Raw genomic sequence first — 18,983 nt, 5'->3', positions numbered from 1 at the left:
CAGTTCGCGAGTTCTACGGTTCTAGACTGGAGCGCGCCAGCTGCGTCACACTCGCGTCACACTCGCGTCATTCAAGATGGCGGCGCTCGTGTCCTCGATACTGCAAGCCAGATCATGTAAGTAGATTTACAATTTGTATGGCTTTTTGGAATTGTATTATGAACAGTGCAAGTAAAACAAGAGTACTATGAAATAATTTAGGCAATTTCAGCGTTTTTGTTCTTTGAGATGGTAGTAGCGTGCTACGCCACAATTCCCTGACAGCACAGTGAGCATGTGTTAAATGACAGCAACATCGACAGCATTTGAACGGTTTGATTTGGCTTACATTTTGTAAATGGTGATGCAGATCGTTAAGGATCATCGTCATTTAATGCCCAGCAAACAGTTATTTCAAACTGACGCATAAGATGTGAAGTACATTAGTTTAAACATCTTGTCGCAGGCAATGATTTCTGTGTTCCTCTGGTCTTTGCAGGTATTCTGTTAAGTCAAACACCCACAGTTGTACTGGCGAGATTTGCTTCAAAGAAGTCAGGAGGAAGCAGCAAAAACCTAGGAGGGAAGAGTGCTGGCCGTAGATATGGTTACAAGAAACAAGATGGTGCTTTTTGACTACTGACCTTGATCTCATAGCAGAAACATTTAGAGAAATTTGTGTGTTTTTACTGTGACTAGTATTTTTAATCCTCCATTACCTTGTATTATAACACATGTTTTGTCTTTCCTACTTTTAAGGGAACTTTGTACATGCGGGCAACATCCTTGCTACACAACGCAAGGGTTTAATGCGCTGGCAACCTGGAGCTCATGTAAGATGCTTGAAATCAAATATTTGTTCTATGAATAGTTGTACACCGCTATAGCTGTGCCAGGCTAGGGCAAGTTATGTATTTTAATTATTATTATTATTATTATTATTATTATTATTATTTTTTTTTTTTTTTTACATTTTATTAATTACAATATCTGGTCACCAAATCCATACTTTTATATTTTTGCACAATACCAATTGTGATGCATCATTGTATGCTTCAAAATTGTTTTTGTTTTTTTAATCTTTGCTGAAATATCTAAATATGTAGTCCCATCTGTTTTCACAAGCATACAGTTTCAGAAGAAAAGCACAGTTTGAATGGAAGTTGCTTTGATTCATATATACAGTCATGGCCAAAAATATTGGCACCGTTAGTAAATATAATCAAAGAAGAAATCATTGTTAATCCTTTTGATCGTTTATTTAAAAAACGGGGAAGAAATATAATTGAGATTTTTTTTTCTCTAATACACATTGGCCACAATTAACGGCACCCTTTTATTCAGTACTTCTTGAAACCTTTATTTGCCAGTTCAACAGCTCTAAATGTTCTTCTATAATGCCTGATGAGGTTAGAGAACATCTGACAAGAGATCAGAGACCATTCCTTCATCCAGAATAACTCCTGACCCTTTATATTCCCAGCTCCATGTTGGTGCTTCTCCTCTTCAGTTCACCACACTCATATTCTATAGGGTTCAGGTCAGAGGACTGGAATGGCTATAGCAGAAGCTTGGTTTCGTGCTCAGTGACCCATTTCTGTGTTGTTGGTTTTTTAGGTTTGTGTTTGGATTATTGTATTGTTGGAAGATCTAAACATGGCCTATTATAAGATTTCTAACAGAGTCAGTCACTTTTTTATTTTTTATCTGTTGGTATTTAATAAAAAACAAAGATGCCATTTGTCTGAACAAGACGTCCAGGACCTCCAGCAGAAATATAGGCCCACAACATCAAAAATACAGCTGTATATTTCATTGTACACATGGGGTACTTTTTATTCCTGTGTGCACAAAACCCATCTTGAGTGTTTGCTGCTAAAAAGCTAATTTCTAGTTTCATCTGACCATAGAAGCCAGTCCCTTTTGAAGTTCCTGTTATGTCTGAGAACTGAATATGCTGGAGTTTGTTTTTGGATGAGCTTGGATAATTTTTTTTTGAAACCCTCCCAAACAACATGTGGTGATGTAGGTATGGTCATTTTTTGACCCCGAGACTCAACTATTTTCTGCAGTCCTCCATATGTGGTCTTTTGATAGTCTTTAGCCACTTAACTCTCCTTTTCACCATGCATTAGGACGATATAGACCCACAATGTCTTCCAGGCAGTTTTGTTACATTTTCTGTTGATTGGAAATTCTTAATTATTGCCCTGATGGTGGAAATGCGAATTGTCACTGATAAAAGATCAAAAGGATTAACAATGCAGATCATTTTTCACAGCCGCCTTTGATCATATTTACAAAGGGTGCCGATATTTTTGGCCATGACTGTGTGTGTGTGTGTGTATCTGTATGTATGTATGTATGTGTATTTATAGATATATATGTGTGTGTGTGTGTGTATGCTCTTGTTTTTGTGACATATCAGGACACAACTCTATATAATGACATGGGTATGACACGTGTATTACAAGGAGAGGGTGACTTATGAGGACATAACCCATCTCAAAACGCTTATAAATCATACAGAATTTTAGTTTTTTTGTTTGAGAAAGTAAAAATGCACAAAGTTTCCGGTTAGGTGTAGGATTGGTGTTGTGCGATTGAATATAGAGTTTGTACAGTATAAAAACCATTACGCCTATGGGATGTCTCCACTTTTCACAAAAACAAACGTGTGTGTGTGTATTCAAAAGTTTGGGATCAGTACAATTGTTAATGTTTTATTAAAGAAGATTTTTATGCTTATCAAGGCTATATCTATTTAATCAAAATACATAGACAAAAACTGTAATTTAGTTAAATATTATTACAATTAAAAAACATTTTCTATTTTAATATACTTTAAAATATAATTTATTCCTGAGAAGCAAAGCTTTATTTTCACAATCATTACTCCAGTCTTCAGTGTCACATGAACCTTCAGAAATCATTCTAATGATTTATAATCAATGTTGGAAACAGTTGTGCTGCTTAATATTTTTTGGGAACTATGATACTTTTTTTCAAGATTCTTTGATGCATAAAAAGGGAAAGAATTAAAAAATAAAATAGTAATAAATAAATACTTTATTCAGCAAGTATGCGTTAAATTGATTTGAAAAAAATGATCATAAAGACATTATTAATATTGTTATAAATATTTTGCATTTTGAAAAAAAAAAATTCTTCTCTTTTTTTTCATCAAAAAATATTAGAGAAAAGTATTACAGGTTCCAAAAAGATTTTAGTCAGCACAACAGTTTCAACACTAATAATAAATCAGCATATTAAAATGACACCTGAAGGATTATGTGACACTGAAGGCTGGAGCGATGGCTGAGGAAAATTCAGCAACAGCCAAAAAAACATTGTATGGGTCAAAATTATTGATTGATTTTTCTTTTATCAATAATTTTGACCCATACAATGTTTTTTTTTTTTTTTTGAATTTTGTTTGCCATACAATTATTAAAAACTGTAAACGGACAACTTCCCCCTGAAAATCTTTCTCTCATTGTCTGTCTTCACAGGTCGGTATTGGAACCAACAAAACACTTTATGCCTTAGAGGATGGTATTGTCAGGTTCACCAAGGAGGTGTACATTCCTCTGCCACGAAGTGCTGAAGCCAGGGATGTGATCCCAAAACTTCCCAAGGGTGCTATTCTGTACAAGACCTTTATCAATGTCATTCCTATAAAACAGGAGAATACATTTAAACTTGTGGACATGGTATGAAAAAGACTTTCTTCAACTTCAGTTTGATCTGGATTCTTTGGACTGGTAACACACCCTGGAGCATTTCGATGGTCTCCTTTCAAATGTCTAAAAATTCAGCAGTAAAATATTTAATTTCCTCTTATTTGTACAGTCATGTTATATTCTAATAAACATGTTTACCTAACACTTTAATATACACTGCATCATTAAATACAAGTTCTTTAGTTTTATATCACAATCTAGAAATGTTTTTTTTAACTCTAATAAATTCATAATTTGTAGAAAGCAGCAGGATTTTTTTTTTTTATGATGTTTATATTCAATTTAGCTTTGATAATCTGACATATTTCTGAGGGAAGCAAGGTATTGAGAAATTAAATGAGAAACAAGTTGGTAAGGACTGTATTTTATTCATTACAAATTGAATCATGAAAATTTGTTGTTAAAAATATACAGGAGGAGATGGTTGGCAGGGGAAGACTAAAAAATAATAGGAAACAGAAGGAAAGGTTATAACTTCTTGATAAAACAGGGACGATAAAGATGTTTATTTGTAATAATATGTGCAATGATTAATTATTCACATTAAAACCAGGATTGTTAAAATAAATACTCCATTTCGCATTCAAGTTGGTTTTAAAGACAGGATGGCTCAGTCTTTCAGTAAATCAATATGAAGTTACAAGCACTTGCAGCTTTTAAGATCGGTTTTTCATGGAGCATTAAACAGTGCAAACATTGTCCTGTTGCTGAGGTGTTTTAAACCCCTTCATTGACTCCATCCATTCATGTTTCCTAAAATTCAGCTCAGCTTTAGCGTTTAAGGATTTAGAGTCTCTCTCCTCTATAAAACAGACAAGGACTATTTTGCAGCATTTCCCTTCGGGATCAGGGTGTTGTTCATGTGTATTAGCAGGATTACGGGAAGTGAAGCCTGAGAGTATCCTCAGGTTGGAGGAAGCCAAGGAGAAATAAGAAGGATTGTACCAGTAGTGCATAGGAAACGGTGTCAAATGTAATTATCTATGAAGATTCGGGAGGAGCGCGTCAGATACTTAGCCTAATCATCACAGGTGGACCACAATCAAGTAATCAATCCCACAGTATAAATATCGCTGACTTACCTCTATCCATTGACGGTTTATCAGCATCCCTCCTCCACCCCATCTCCTCACTTCAAGTTCACTTTACAATATACGGGGAAGGGGGGGTACTCTAGCTTCGGGCAATTCCCGAGCTCGGAGCCCTTCCCCGGACAGCACGCCAAATACGCATACCATACCTCAGCTAATTATATGTAAGCGTGAACTAGTGAAATGAGTTGTTGCTGCACGTAGCTCCACTCTTTCACCTTCAATATGAGAGGATTAAATATGGAGTGTGCTGGCACTTTCCAAGGACAACCACTCGAGCAGGTGCCACTTCATAAGCTTCAAGTTCAAAATGCTTTTTATGATGCAGATGTACAGAACATTCAAGGAACCACCATTGTTTGGAAACACTTTTATGTACATTGAAGAAAAAAAGAGGTGATGAGATTCAGTGCTAATGAAAAAGGATGGAGAATTGATTCAGAAAGTAATCAGAGATTCAGAGCAATGCTCAGTGTAATAATCTGTCTGGCAGATAATTGTTATTCAGCCCCGAACAACAGCCTGCCACACTATATTTCAGGAGAGATGCAAATGGTGTGTCGGAAAAAAAAAATCTTAGTATAAACAGTATGATCACATACATCGTGAATAATTGTAAAATTCAATTTACAAATAAACACCACTGAAATCTAATGACACCCTGGTGCAGAATTTGAAAGACGGAAACAGTGGTTCAGTTTGACTTGCTTGTAAACAGTTTAAAGGTGTTAATGTCATATTTGCACAACAATAATCCTTCTTTTTATTGAAATGCTCATCAGAACAAGGCCTCTGCATTCAAATTCATTGCCATTCATCACAATACAGTTTGCAATTCTCAATGCAAAATTTAGATCTAGTATGGTTTGGAGAAAGGTCACTGGAATCCAAATTGAATCTCATTTGCCTTTTTGCGGAAAACTATTAGATGCTGTTCCATTGTTCACCCCTGAAAGCTATGACCCAGTATTCAGCAAAGGAAGCCTTGTTACGTCTGTCTGCTTTGCTTTGAAAAGAATGACTGTCAAACCCTGCTCTATCTGCTCTGTTGCTTAGCAGCAGCAGGTGCGTCTTCCGAGAAGAGCTAGCTCTTTGCACTTTTCTGCAGTTCCTCGCTCTTGTTTTCTGTACAAATGGAGTGGAGAATGACAGTGTGGCCTGAAAACAAAAAAAGGACTTTAGGCAAAAGTTGCACAAAATATATATTACATTGCAAAAGCAGACACTACCACTGATGCCAGAATGCTATAAAAAAAACTATTTTTCATCTTTTTATTTTAAATATATTTTTAGCATAAAAAAGGAGGAGAATGAAACTGTGTTGAAACGCACAATACAATAAGTCACCATGCAATAAAAGGAGAAGTAAGAGACAAAGACAAGAGGATAGATAGATGCCAGAGAGAGAGAGTGTGAAGGGTGAAGATAACTAAAAGGCAGAAGGAATAGTTAAAGTGACGCATACAGCCTGAGCATGAAATGGACCCTTTTGTAGTCTCTCTCATGGATGATTCTTTATTAGTAACATATATTATGCTCTACCTGGGGATCAGATAAAAAGGCAAATATTGTGCACCTGCCTCTCATTTGGATTAAATGTGTTTTTACAAGCTGCTTCAGCGGTGAGATGTTTTATCTGCCTTGCTCAGTAATGGATATTTTTCTTGCTAATTATTTTCAATCACTGAGCATTGCATTACGTGACTTGTGTTTGCTATTTGTGGAGGCTGATGAACACAATGATTTTGGAATATTTCATGCTTTCCACTAAAATATGATTGTCCAAAGGGCACAAAAATTGACCGTGGTGGTGCTCTGTGCTCTGTTACTGGATGCCCACATTTAAGTCGACATGGCTAGAAGCAAAAGGCATCTGTCAGTCAGAAGAGAGAGGAGACCTTGCTATGGTGGACGGTGTGAATGTACAGACCTTCATACAAAATTCATTTCAACTGTAAGAGATCACAAGATTTTATATGGTTTGCAGACAAAACTGCCTTTTTCCCCCAAAAGAAATGTATAAACATCGCAACTTCTAGATGCTATGTTTGTTCTTACTTTATTTGTTTTATTCCAGAGAAGCTCCAGTTGGGGTCTTTTTGAGAAATGGAATGGCACAAGGTCCGTTCGTTGATTTAGATACAGCGAGGTGAAGGAGTGTACTTCAATAGCTTTGGCCTCTGGACAGTGGATGAATTAACAATGTGAAAAAAAGATATCAGGTAAGCCAATGAAACTGTTTTAACCCCACTGAAAATAAAATAAAATGACATTATACAAATGATCTTTACCATAAATGCTGGGAAAATAATAATAAAATAATCACCTACACCTTCAAACAAAGCCTTTTTCTCAATCAAGCATCAGTAACTAATTTTTTATATATATAAAAATAAATAAAAACAATTTGTATTTTAATCATTTATAATCACTGAGTTCAGCATTATGTTACACATAATATATATTTAATAATACAATATTATTATTTCTAGAAGTAGCATTAAGAGTGCTCTAGTTCGCTTTTCGCTTAATTTTAGCAGCTAGGGGGTGACAAAGCATATCATACATTTTTTTTTTATTTTTTTTTTACGATTTTCATTTTACTGCTCACATTCAGTAAAAACAAGCTATTTTTCAAATCCTTTATCAGAGCTGACAGCAGCATCATTCACTTTTTCTTTAAAGAGCTAGGTGACACGTGTCCCACGAATGTCAGGCATAAACACAGTGTCCCAGATACAACTGCTACCCTCTCCACCAGACCAAAGACCACAAATGGTTGAGGTATTGTTTATCAAGGGATCTGCAGTTTAAGGCGAAAAATTATATATTTAAGAAGTTTAGTTTTATTGCATCTAGTTTTATTAAACTGTTAGACTGTTAAATATACTTTTTAATAAGTTTAAGGTTGGTTTAAGGTTTTAATCGATTAGCTCTATGATAACCAAGGCTGCATTTATTTAATCAAAAATATTGTAAAAGAAGAATTGTGTGAAATGTATGTGTGCATGTACAAACATTAGAACTGAAAATTAAGAAACATTCTTCTTGGCTCTCAGCAAAGGCGGACACATTTCTCTCCCTCTCCTCCCCTTGAATTCCCTGCTTGCTCTCTCGTCTTGTCTATTGTCTAGTACTTCTGAGAGAGTCTCTCTGCACTGCTCTCCAAACTGGAAAACATGGATTTGATCAACTGGTCTCTCAACGCAATTGACACCATCTTCTCGATGAGAAGCATGGGTTCGGGGGAACCTGACTGCCCTGCCGGAACGTTCGCAGCTGGCTACACGATGACCGTGTGGGAGAGATGGCGGGCCGTGTGTCTGGCGGCTCTTTCCGTGGAGAACATTGAAGATATCTACTTCAAGATATCTAATTTCGCTGGTACTTGTGACTAGTGACAATAAAGGGCTACTACTACTACTTCTACTACTAACATATTTAAATACATTAAACCCATGTCATCACTTTGCTAAGTCACAAAATTTTATAACAATTTTTGTTGACAGTCATTAAAACATACACACACACACACACACTCACACTGGTTTCCATTTTTATTTGGGGACATTCCATAGACGTAATAGTTTTTTATTGTACAAACTGCATTTTCTATCCCCTTACCCTAAACCTAACCCTCGCACAAAAAAGCAATGGAGCAGGCAAGGCAGGCAAATGCCTGGAGCCCTGCATTTTAAGGGGGCCCCGATTGGCGACCATTTAAACCAACAGGAATGTTAATATTAACAGCTATAACACACAGCGACATCTCTCCATCCTAGAGCACTGCAAGGGCCTCATATTTAGGCCCTAGCTGAAGTTGCTCAGGCCCTACCCGGCCCGTGGTAATTTTGACAAACGTTTGGAGCATTTTTTGTTCGTTAAATAGAAGTTTTTGTTTTTTAAATTAAAGACCAAGCAGCCAGTGGCAGACAGTGAGCCTATGTTTGATCAATTTAACCTTCTCAAATCATCACGACTTGCCTAAATCATATAACAATGTTTTAATGTTAAATCTAGAAAATGAACCGAAACTAAATAATAATAATAATAATAATAATAAAATAATAAACTCGCTCTAACATCTAAGTCTAAGTCATGATGTGGGAAGATTTGCATAACACCGCCCAAATATCCATGCAAAGAAAGTGCAACATTAATTTTATAGACTTGAGTGCACAGGTTTGAGCGTGCACATCCGAGTGAGAGAGAGCGTGTGTCCTGTTTTGTCCATTATATACTGTTACATGTGTTTTGTCCACATTTCAAATGTTGTATAATTCTATCACTAGGTAACAAAGATACATTGACAAAAAAAAAAAAAAAAAAAAAAAAAAAAAAAAAAAAAAAAATATATATATATATATATATATATATATATATATATATATATATATATATATATATATATATATATATATATGTGTGTGTGTGTGTGTGTGTGTGTGTGTGTGTGTGTGTATTAGAAGGGCCACAATAGTTAATTTTGCCTGGGGACCCCACTTCATGTAGGTACACCTCTGAATGTAGGTAATATAACACACACACATAGATGTTCATTTTATAGATGTCTTTTGGATGTGTGTGCATATGCACAGATTATGTTGTTCCCAGGTCTTTGGTTCATTAATGAGGGTCGAGTCCTGTCTTTGGATTTGGTGACAGTCCGGGGATAAACTGACCTTTCCTAGACTGCAAATCTTACGGCCATACTGCAGCCCAAGTCATCACCTAGTACCACCTGGTGAGTAAATTAAGCACTGATGAGAAACATATTGTTAACAGTATGTCAAATAATAAGTTCAAGAAGTACAACTTAAAAAAAAACATCTTTTCTTTCAGATTGTAGTTCTCTATTGAACTCTTTCAGCTCTGTTCTCTTGTACTGGTGTCACCTGCTCGAGACCTGTCTACTCTTCAGCAGTCTGTGCAGCCCTTACCACTCCTTTAATGGGGGAAATGTATTCCCCCTGCTTCCCCACTACCCTGCGACGCCACCGTTCTTCCACTTGATGGCAGACATATCACTGACCCTGAGCACTGAACACACACACCTAGGGGGCAACACTTGACTTGTTGCCACTGTTCCAAAACCTAATAAGCATAAGTAGGTCAAAAAAAGAAAGCATTTATATAAATTTCTCTCCATTAATTAATAACTAATTTATAATTATTATTTTATAATTTTAACCTATATATTATTTTAACATGTCCACAAAGTAAAATAATCCAATAAACAAAATTATACAATATATATTATAAAAAATAAACAAACAAATCAGACAGGGGAGTAGATTAACTTTGGTGGACTTAAACACACATAAAAATATATGCATACTGACATCTTTCCTAAAATGAAATAAAATACATTGTGATGTTAGAAGACGATCAGTTCATGTGCCGTTCGAACTGAGGTGCTACAGTGATCTGTCACGACACATTAAAGAGCCACGAAATGGTATTTATTTACTTTGTTCCGCACCAAAAATGATCTGTTCTGTCTTGTCTGTCGGTACATTGTCAATTTCCTCATTGCTTCGCAATGTATTTTTCACTGTGTTAGAACATGATGTGTGGTGTGAGAGCACCATGGCTTGTCGGACATAGCAACAGTAATGAATGGAGGCAGATCATTGTGAAGGGTCGGTTGCATAGTAAAGAGCTACACTGTGTCCATTTATACACGAGCAGCTCATGATCTGGTGTTTTCAACCTCTCAGAGCAACTCGGTTCAAGCAGCATCTCTTTCTTTACGTTTAAATTAGTTTAAAGGCAGTTTGAGAACTCAGTAGATTTTAACCTGTTAACTGTCACTCACGTTTTTGAAGATAGACTTGAATGTGCATGATACCAACCTCAATTTTTATAATTCATGACTGAAAACATTTTGTAACATGATTTTGATGTACCATTTACATGGTAATGCAATGTCTGATTTTAAAATGTAAGGTTAAAATAATTACTAAAATTGTGTGGACACAAGTTTATGATGTTTTCACCAGAATTCCTCCAAAATAAAAGCTTGAGACTTTGAAACGTTTAAAGCTTAAGGGTGTAAACATTTAGAAATTTAAGGCATAATTGTTAGGCCTGTTATTCTATTCAGTTTGATTGGATTCCTAAAACACCAGGGTGACAATTAACCAATTAATTAATCAATCAATCAGAGAACCCTGAATATAAAAAAGTTACATTTCAAGAAATCATGGTCTTTGTAACTTATTTAATTGTGTTCAAATGATTATGCAAATTCCTTTTTTTTTTTTTTGGAACAGAGCATATTTCTCAGCTATTATTTTAAATGATACAAGAAAGTTTAAATCAAATACACTTATTTTAGTGTTTGTGAAGGTTATAGTACAAGACAAACATATCACTGTGTATCCTGATGACATTCTGGCATTGCAACACCCTAGAAGTTCAGCCAAATTTTTACATTGTGTTCCTGGCACCAACTCTTCCTAGAGCCAGAGTTTCCTCAGGTATGAATTTCTTATGCTTGTCATCGGGAAAGAAAATATTACCTTAAAAGTTCACCAGTAACCTTTTAGAATTTGATATGCTAATGGTATTTACATGGTATTTGAAGAAAAGGTTTTTAGAATGCCATAACTAGACTTTAAATAAGGTGCTTACTCTGTTGTTGTTGTTGTTGTTGTTTCTACAATTGTTTACAGCTTCAGTAGTCACAGACCCTCAGTGAAGTTTAATTGGGTTATTGATGACCTGGTCCAGTTTCCACACACAGGAAACTCTACAGCGGGACAATAAATTTGACATTTATTAAACAAATGTATGAATACAAATTGAAGTTACTATTAAATGAAAAAAATATTTTCTTAAAGTGCCAAACTATCAACATTACTTTGACTGTTTAGTTCCTAAATGTTGAATTACATTGGGCTCAAAAACTCAACCCCTAAAATTATGTTTGATAGTGGCACAATCCATTTTTATATTTTGGATGCACACCCTTTGGTGTCAACAACAAAATATACGTAAAGCATTTCTCTCCTTCTAAAAAGCTATTTATTTTGTTAATCGACTTGCAGGATTGCTTATGCAATGCAGGATTATTTATTTAATATATTAACTGCATTTTATTATTTGCATTTAACATTGTTGTTTTCCTGCCACCCTGTGGACCATTTTGAAGTCATGCCCCAGTAATTAAGAATCATAACTGCAGGTTTTGTTATGACTGATTTCATGTTTATAATTTCTGCAAATCTTTACTGCTTTCTCTGCTCTAGGTAATGGCAAATGACCCTGTGAGCTCTCAGTTAATTGAGGTGAAGCTCACAGCTGATGTAACGACCCCATTAGCTGACCTAGCAGTGATTTCCAAGCCAGAGGCCATTGCTGTAAACACCTCAACTCTCCACACGATTTGAGTAAAAGCTGACATCTCTATAGGCGTTACAATGAGGTTAATGTCTCTGAATTTTGACTGAGTTAAATTGATGAAATTAAGGTTGACCTCTTCTGAATGTGTAATACTCCATCATGCTATATTATGAAATTATTTATCTCTCCAGATGGGATTTTGGTGATAATACAGCATCTGTCAATCACCTACTTTCTGCTCCTTTAGAGATGAAAAAAGGCTATCTTCACCAAAGCGCCAAATATGTTTATCCGCAAGAGTCCATCCATCTTACATTTTCTTTTCCAGGTACTATGAATAATTGTAATTACACATTTATTTATATTTATTTCATTATTATTTATACAAATATTTATATTATACTTTTTTTGGATTATTTAATTATTAAATTAAATATTATTAAATGATAATTATGTAATATTTGTTAAATGTGTATTCTAGTCCTCATTTAAAGTTTATTACATTAATAGAACTTAAAAAAACAAATCCAGGTTTATTTTTCCTCCACATTTCGAATAATTTTTTTTTAAGGTGACTACACGCTGAAAATCAAGGCTTTAGAAGCAATATAACCAAATTGAAACATTTGCAACTGTTAAATTAAGGACTCCAATATCAAGACTGTTGGTGTCATTGTCTCCTATTGTATGACAAGTCAATCACACCATCCTCTTTGAGGTATCACTATGGCCTTCTTCATACAGAGTGCTTTATTCATGGAATTTTGGTGGTGACTCTGACCAAGTGAAGGAATATTACAGTCAAGACAAGTCAGGCATGCTTTTAAAAGACCCGGCACATACGATATCACTGTATGAGCCAACAGCTCCCTGTCAGTCTTGACTAACTCTACAGCAGTGGAAGTATTTGATGCTGTCTCAGGTCTCCATCTATAATACAACAGCTTCAGCTTCATTGAACTGAACTGCACCTTTGAACTCTTTAAGCACTGGTCTAAAATGGACCTTTGACTTTGGAGATGGTTTAGTATTTAAAGATCACAGCGAGAGCTCAGCCTCTCACATTTATAAGTCTGTCAAGCTTTAAATAAAGAACACTGGTTTGTTAGGGTGGAAAATTGTTGTTTGCTAATGAGTCAAATTATCATTAAAGGGGGGGTGAAATGCTCGTTTTCACTCAATATCCTGTTAATCTCGAGTACCTATAGAGTATTACTGCATCCTTCATAAATCCAGAAAGTCTTTAGTTTTATTATATTCATAAGGGAAAGATAGTCTGTACCGATTTTTTCCGGAAAAAGGCTGAAATTTAACAAGAGCAGCATCAGCAATGACATCTCTATGTGGTATGTAGTGAAAATGTATATATTTGCTTAGCGGTTTTGGAAAATGACTAAGTTCCACTTTGTCGTCTTTTTTTTTTTTTTTTAAGCTGTACATGTGGAAAGTGCAGTTTGATGACAACATCGCATGTTGTTTACTTGATGTGCTTAACATTACGCGCCGATAGCTAAGTTAACAACAGAGAGATATTTGAAGCAGTTTTACTCACCGCATGCGGTTCCAACACACGATCGTGACACTTTTTCGTTGGGACTGCATTATCCTTAAGAAATAAACGATGTGCAAATCCGGCGTCAAACTGGGCCTTGTTTGTAAAACAAGCATCTTTGAAATGCAGGGAACAAACACAAACACTTGCACAACTCCGTTGATGCTCTGTAAAAATAAACTCCATCCATTGGTCTCTTAATGCTGTTTTTTTTTTGGTAATCTGTGCAGGGTTGTCTTGCCCTGGCAACCAAAAACACACTCCTTTTGTGACATTTCGCGACGCTCTCGCTCTGATCAGTGAATGTGTCTGCTCTCAGTGCTCTGCTATACGGGAGCGCGTGCTCTTCCAGCAGACGTGCCCTTAGGACCCATATAAGGAAATTCCGCTCCATCTAATGTCACACAGAGCCATACTCGAAAAAAACTTTCCGAAACTTGTGACAAACCGGAAGTAGTATTTTTGGAACAGAAATACTCCTTCAAACGTACAACTTAATTTTTTAAACTTTGTCCATGTTTAGCATGGGAATCCAACTCTTTAACAGTGCAAAAAACTCAGTATGCCTTTAACAGACTGCATTGTAAGTAAATTCTGAGGTGCTGGTCAAAGGATATGTTCCATTTTTTACTTTCTCCCTGGGATTTTGGAGATGGCACACAACGTTTTTGCCATTTAAGGAGCTACAACTATCACTCATGCTTTTCTAAATTCAGAAACTTACTCAGTTGGTGTAAATGTTCATAGCTTGGTGGCCTCGGCCCATTATGAAACCAGCATATGTGTTGAGACTCAAATAACAGATGTTACTCTGCATTCAGCCAAGAGTGCTGTAGCTGTGAATGAGTAAATATGCTTTGAAGTTTTTGTGCTGTCCAAAGTAACAGATTATCTGTTTTGGTAGTACAACAATATTTCTAATGATTTAGTCCCATCCAAAGGCCTGTCACTCCATTGCTTTGTTTTTCAAGAGGAGGGTTTCCGTGCAGGTCCGTGACAAAGTCAGCAGTGGAACAGCTCAATCAACCATTACAGTTTAAAGGTCTGTATCTAACCTACCCATAAAATATGAGGGTAAGCATGATGCAATGACTGTGAATCAGATATATTACTTTTGGGCTGAGCTTCCTGGTAAAGTAGCTTTTTTTTGTGGGATTTTGGTCAAGTCAAGTCACCTTTATTTATATAGAGATTTAAACAAAATAACATTAATTAGGAAAACAGTGTGTCAATAATGCAAAATGACAGGTAAAGGCAGTTCATCACTGAATTCAGTGATGTCATCTCAGTTCAGTTTAAATCGTGTCTGTGCAATAATTTGCAATCAAGTCAACGATATCGCTGTAAATGAAGTGACCCCAACTAAGCAAGCCAGAGGCGACAGTGGCAAGGAACCGAAACTCCATCAGTGACAGAATGGAGAAAAAAATCTTAGGAGAAACCAGGCTCAGTTGGGGGCCAGTTCTCCTCTGACCAGACGAAACCAGTAGTTCAATTCCAGGCTGCAGCAAAGTCAGATTGGGCAGAAGAATCATCTGTTTCTTGTGGTCTTTGTCCTGGTGGTCCTCTGAGACAAGGTCTTTACAGGGGATCTGTATCTGGGGCTCTAGTTGTTCTGGTCTCCGCTGTCTTTCAGGGCTGTAGAGGTCTTTTCTAGGTGCTGATCCACCATCTGGTCTGGATACGTACTGGATCCGGGTGACTGCAGTGACCCTCTGATCTGGATACAGACAGATCTGGTGGCTATGGTGACCTCGGAATAAGAGAGAAACAGACTAATATTAGCGTAGATGCCATTCTTCTAATGATGTAGCAAGTACATAGGTAAACCGGAACCGGGAACACTTCTCATAACACCCTAATTAATGCAGCTTAAAAATTAACGGATTTGGATATTAGAAGCGTATTAGTATGTTATGTGTAAGCCAGGTTAAAGAGATGGGTTTTTAATCTAGATTTAAATTGCAAGAGTGTGTCTGCCTCCCAAACAATGTTAGGTAGGTTATTCCAGAGTTTAGGCGCTAAATAGGAAAAGGATCTGCCGCCCGCAGTTGATTTTGATATGCTAGGTATTATCAAACTGCCTGAGTTTTGAGAATGCAGTGGACATGGAGGATTATAATGTAACAGGAGCTCATTCAAATACTGAGTTGCTAAACCATTCAAGGCTTTATAAGTAATAAGCAATATTTTAAAATCTATACAATGTTTTATAGGGAGCCAATGCAGTGTTGACAGGACCGGGCTAATATGGTCATACTTCCTGGTTCTAGTAAGAACTTTCGCTGCTGCATTTTGGATTAGCTGTAGTTTGTTTGCTAAGCGTGCAGAACAACCACCCAATAAAGCATTACAATAATCTAACCTTGAGGTCATAAATGCATGGATTAACATTTCTGCATTTGACATGGACAGCATAGGCCGTAATTTAGATATATTTTTGAGATGGAAAATTTCAAATCTTTTGGTGATGGTTTATAAAAGGAGGGTCAGAATTAATCACAAGTTTTCTATTTTCCTGGTCTGTTTCATGTAACAGCCACTGCATCCAATGTGATAAATTCAGATTCTGGGTCTACAGAGATTGAGGTGCAGGCACCACTGTCATTCTTAATGGTTAATACCAGTCAGTCATTTGTGGAGGCTGAAAAAGTTACTGATAATGGTTCCGGCAGATGTTAATTAAAATGTGGTGTTTTATTGGACTGTGTATCCTTCATCACCTCCAAAGCCTGGGATGTCCATGTTCATGCATGTGTTTCCTAAAGCAGGGGTGTTTCAGATGAAAGTCACAGCAAAAATCTAATCGAGTCGAGTAGAATCCATAATGCACTGGAGTTTTAAAGAAAATACAGTAGAAACTCAATCTCAAATGCTAAAGTCTACAAGACATTTTCTGACAAATCAGACCATGGTCTTGACCATGCTCTTGACATGTGGTTCTAACTTGACATGTGGACTGCAAACCAAAGAATGGCAAGTGATAGCAAACTATTTCCACTTTTTACTGACAGCCCTGGTGACATACACATCAAGCTGGTAGTATCCTATTTTCTTGGATCAGTAGATACTGACCTTTCACTGAGAAAAGTAGGGCTTGTGTCTGGTCTGAGTATTTCATCACCAGTGAATACTGTAGCCGAAGGAAAGCCAGTGAGGATATCTGTGAGTGTGTCATCTGGAACAGACCTTCTGTACTCATGATTCTTGGATTTTGAGAGCAGTCCTGCAATATTAGATGTGCCCTTTGTTCTGCAAGTTTTTAAAGTTATCTGCGGTCAAGATCAGGGTATCAGTCTTAAATGTATTTTGGGCTGATGATGCAACCAAGCTACTAACAATTCAGGAGAACATCTCTAAAGTTAAATTTCCAATAAATGGACAATTCAGTACACCTTTTGTAAAATCAAATAGCCTCCTGTTGGTCCATGGCTCTACAGGAATAGAAAATGTCCTCATTTGGGAATGGGTTTTGATGTTTCACAATAACACTGATATGGTTCTTGCATACAATCAAACTGTTAGATATTCTTTTACGGATGTTGCAGATCACTGTATCACACTTAATGCCTCATATGGCATTAGCTGGCAAACTGTTTCATATACCGTTACAGTTCAGGATGCCATCAAGGGACTTTTACTTACGACTAGCAGTGATGTTGTATGTGAAGACAATCCAGTTACTTTCACACCATCATCTCCCAAGGAAGTGAAGTTTCCTTTTCTTTTTGAGTTTATTAATGCAAGTTATTCAGTGGAAATTTGGCAGAATTTTACCACCTTCACTCTTTCAGTTGGAAACCATCTTTTTAAGAGCAACAGCAACAAATCATGCCAGTTATCAAAGTGCAACAGTAATTGTCAGAATTGTGGAAAGAATTAAACGTCTGTGTTTGATCGGATGTTGCTCTGCTGTCCTAAAGCCATTTAAAAAAAAAAAAAAAAAAAAAAAACACGTTTTCAAGCATCCAGTGGCTCACAAGCCAATTACCACTGGACTTTCCTATTAAATGGAGCCCAGTCCTCTTGGGAAATTGTGCAAAATGTTCACTTTCACTAATGGATCTCTGTCTGTTACAGTGGAAGTTGATAATGGCTTCTTTTCACAGACCCTGACCAGTACAGCAACAATACAGAAGCATGTGAAGAAAGTGAACCTATTTACTACCCACGATGGAGCTTTTATTGATTATCCTATCACATTTGTACCTATCAAAGATGGAGGGATTTTGATGATGGCAGTGAAGGAGTCCTGGTTACAGAATCCAGTAGACAAGTCCACAAATATATTGTAACTGGCAAGTTTGTTGTAAAACTAACAGCTTTCAACAACAACAAGTTTCTACCTGTGTCTATATCACAGTCAGTACGTGTTAACTTATTTTACTTCACCTTGCTCTCCACAACATGAACATACAGTATTTGTCATTTACATTTTCATAATTTCCTCACACTATTTGGCTAAGCCAATTCCTCATACATTTCAAAAACTGGGGTCTAATGTTGTTTTGGACCCCACTGTCCTTTTATTTTATAGACCAGAGCAATAAAAACATTCTTGAAAACCTCTTCACAAATTCTATCCATAGAATAAAGAAAAATTACAGTTCATTCCAGCCCATACAGAAATACTGTCCAATACTTTATAATGTCTGAGAACATTTTACTTAAAATTATGTTCACGGAAATCTTCATTCTAAAGGGACATTCTTTTAAAGGGATAGTTCATCCGAAAATGAAAATGAAAACCATTTAGTCTCTTGTCATTCAAAATGCATAAGACTTTAGTTCATCTTTGGAATACACACACACACACACAATATTTTTGATATTCCCTCATAATTTTTGTCCATCAATTGAAACTCTACTCAATCAAAAAAGACATTGTAAAATGAATCATGATTTTAGTGGTTTAATCCATAACTTCTGAAAAGACATGATTGTTTTATATGATAAATCAATTTAATCTTGGCTTTGATTCATGTATAAAGATTGATCGACACACGGTAAGCACATCGATATCTAAAAAATATGGATTAAAATATATTTTATAGTATATATATATATGTATAAATAGTTTCCAAGATGAAGTGGAAGTCCTATTTTTTTTTTTTTTTTTTTTTTTTTTTGGAATGACATGAGAGAATGATTAAAGGATTTTCTATTTTTTGTTAACTATCAGTTTAAGCTTGTCAGAGATGGAACTTTTTAGTGTTTTTATATATATATATATATATATATATATATATATATATATATATATATATATAT

The 18,983-nt window shown here is 36.0% G+C and overlaps 1 protein-coding gene and 1 pseudogene across 1 annotated transcript; both read left to right on the top strand.

Moving 5' to 3' along the window:
- The first annotated feature begins 12 nt into the window (after positions 1-12).
- Positions 13-3,968, top strand: LOC113111869 (39S ribosomal protein L27, mitochondrial-like). The gene is made up of 4 exons (XM_026277033.1): positions 13-116; positions 479-604; positions 739-812; positions 3,492-3,968. Exons 1-4 carry the CDS (start codon positions 77-79, stop codon positions 3,696-3,698), a joined length of 447 nt encoding a protein of 148 aa, XP_026132818.1. The 5' UTR covers positions 13-76; the 3' UTR covers positions 3,699-3,968.
- Positions 3,969-11,378: 7,410 nt separating this feature from the next.
- LOC113112176 (polycystin-1-like) lies at positions 11,379-18,327 on the top strand (annotated as a pseudogene).
- Positions 18,328-18,983: the final 656 nt, after the last annotated feature.

The sequence above is a fragment of the Carassius auratus genome, chromosome 12 (assembly GCF_003368295.1).
Source record: "Carassius auratus strain Wakin chromosome 12, ASM336829v1, whole genome shotgun sequence".
In the NCBI taxonomy this organism is placed as follows: Eukaryota; Metazoa; Chordata; class Actinopteri; order Cypriniformes; family Cyprinidae; genus Carassius; species Carassius auratus.
Note: the sequence above shows the minus strand (reverse complement) of the source record. Positions and strands in the feature narration are given on the sequence as shown.

Excerpts from the sequence above, each read along its gene's own strand:
- LOC113111869 (XM_026277033.1), top strand. The coding sequence starts at position 77 with ATGGCGGCGCTCGTGTCCTCGATACTGCAAGCCAGATCAT. Across the intron at positions 117-478 it reads GATACTGCAAGCCAGATCAT|GTATTCTGTTAAGTCAAACA; the intron begins GTAAGTAGATTT and ends TGGTCTTTGCAG. Across the intron at positions 813-3,491 it reads GCTGGCAACCTGGAGCTCAT|GTCGGTATTGGAACCAACAA; the intron begins GTAAGATGCTTG and ends CTGTCTTCACAG.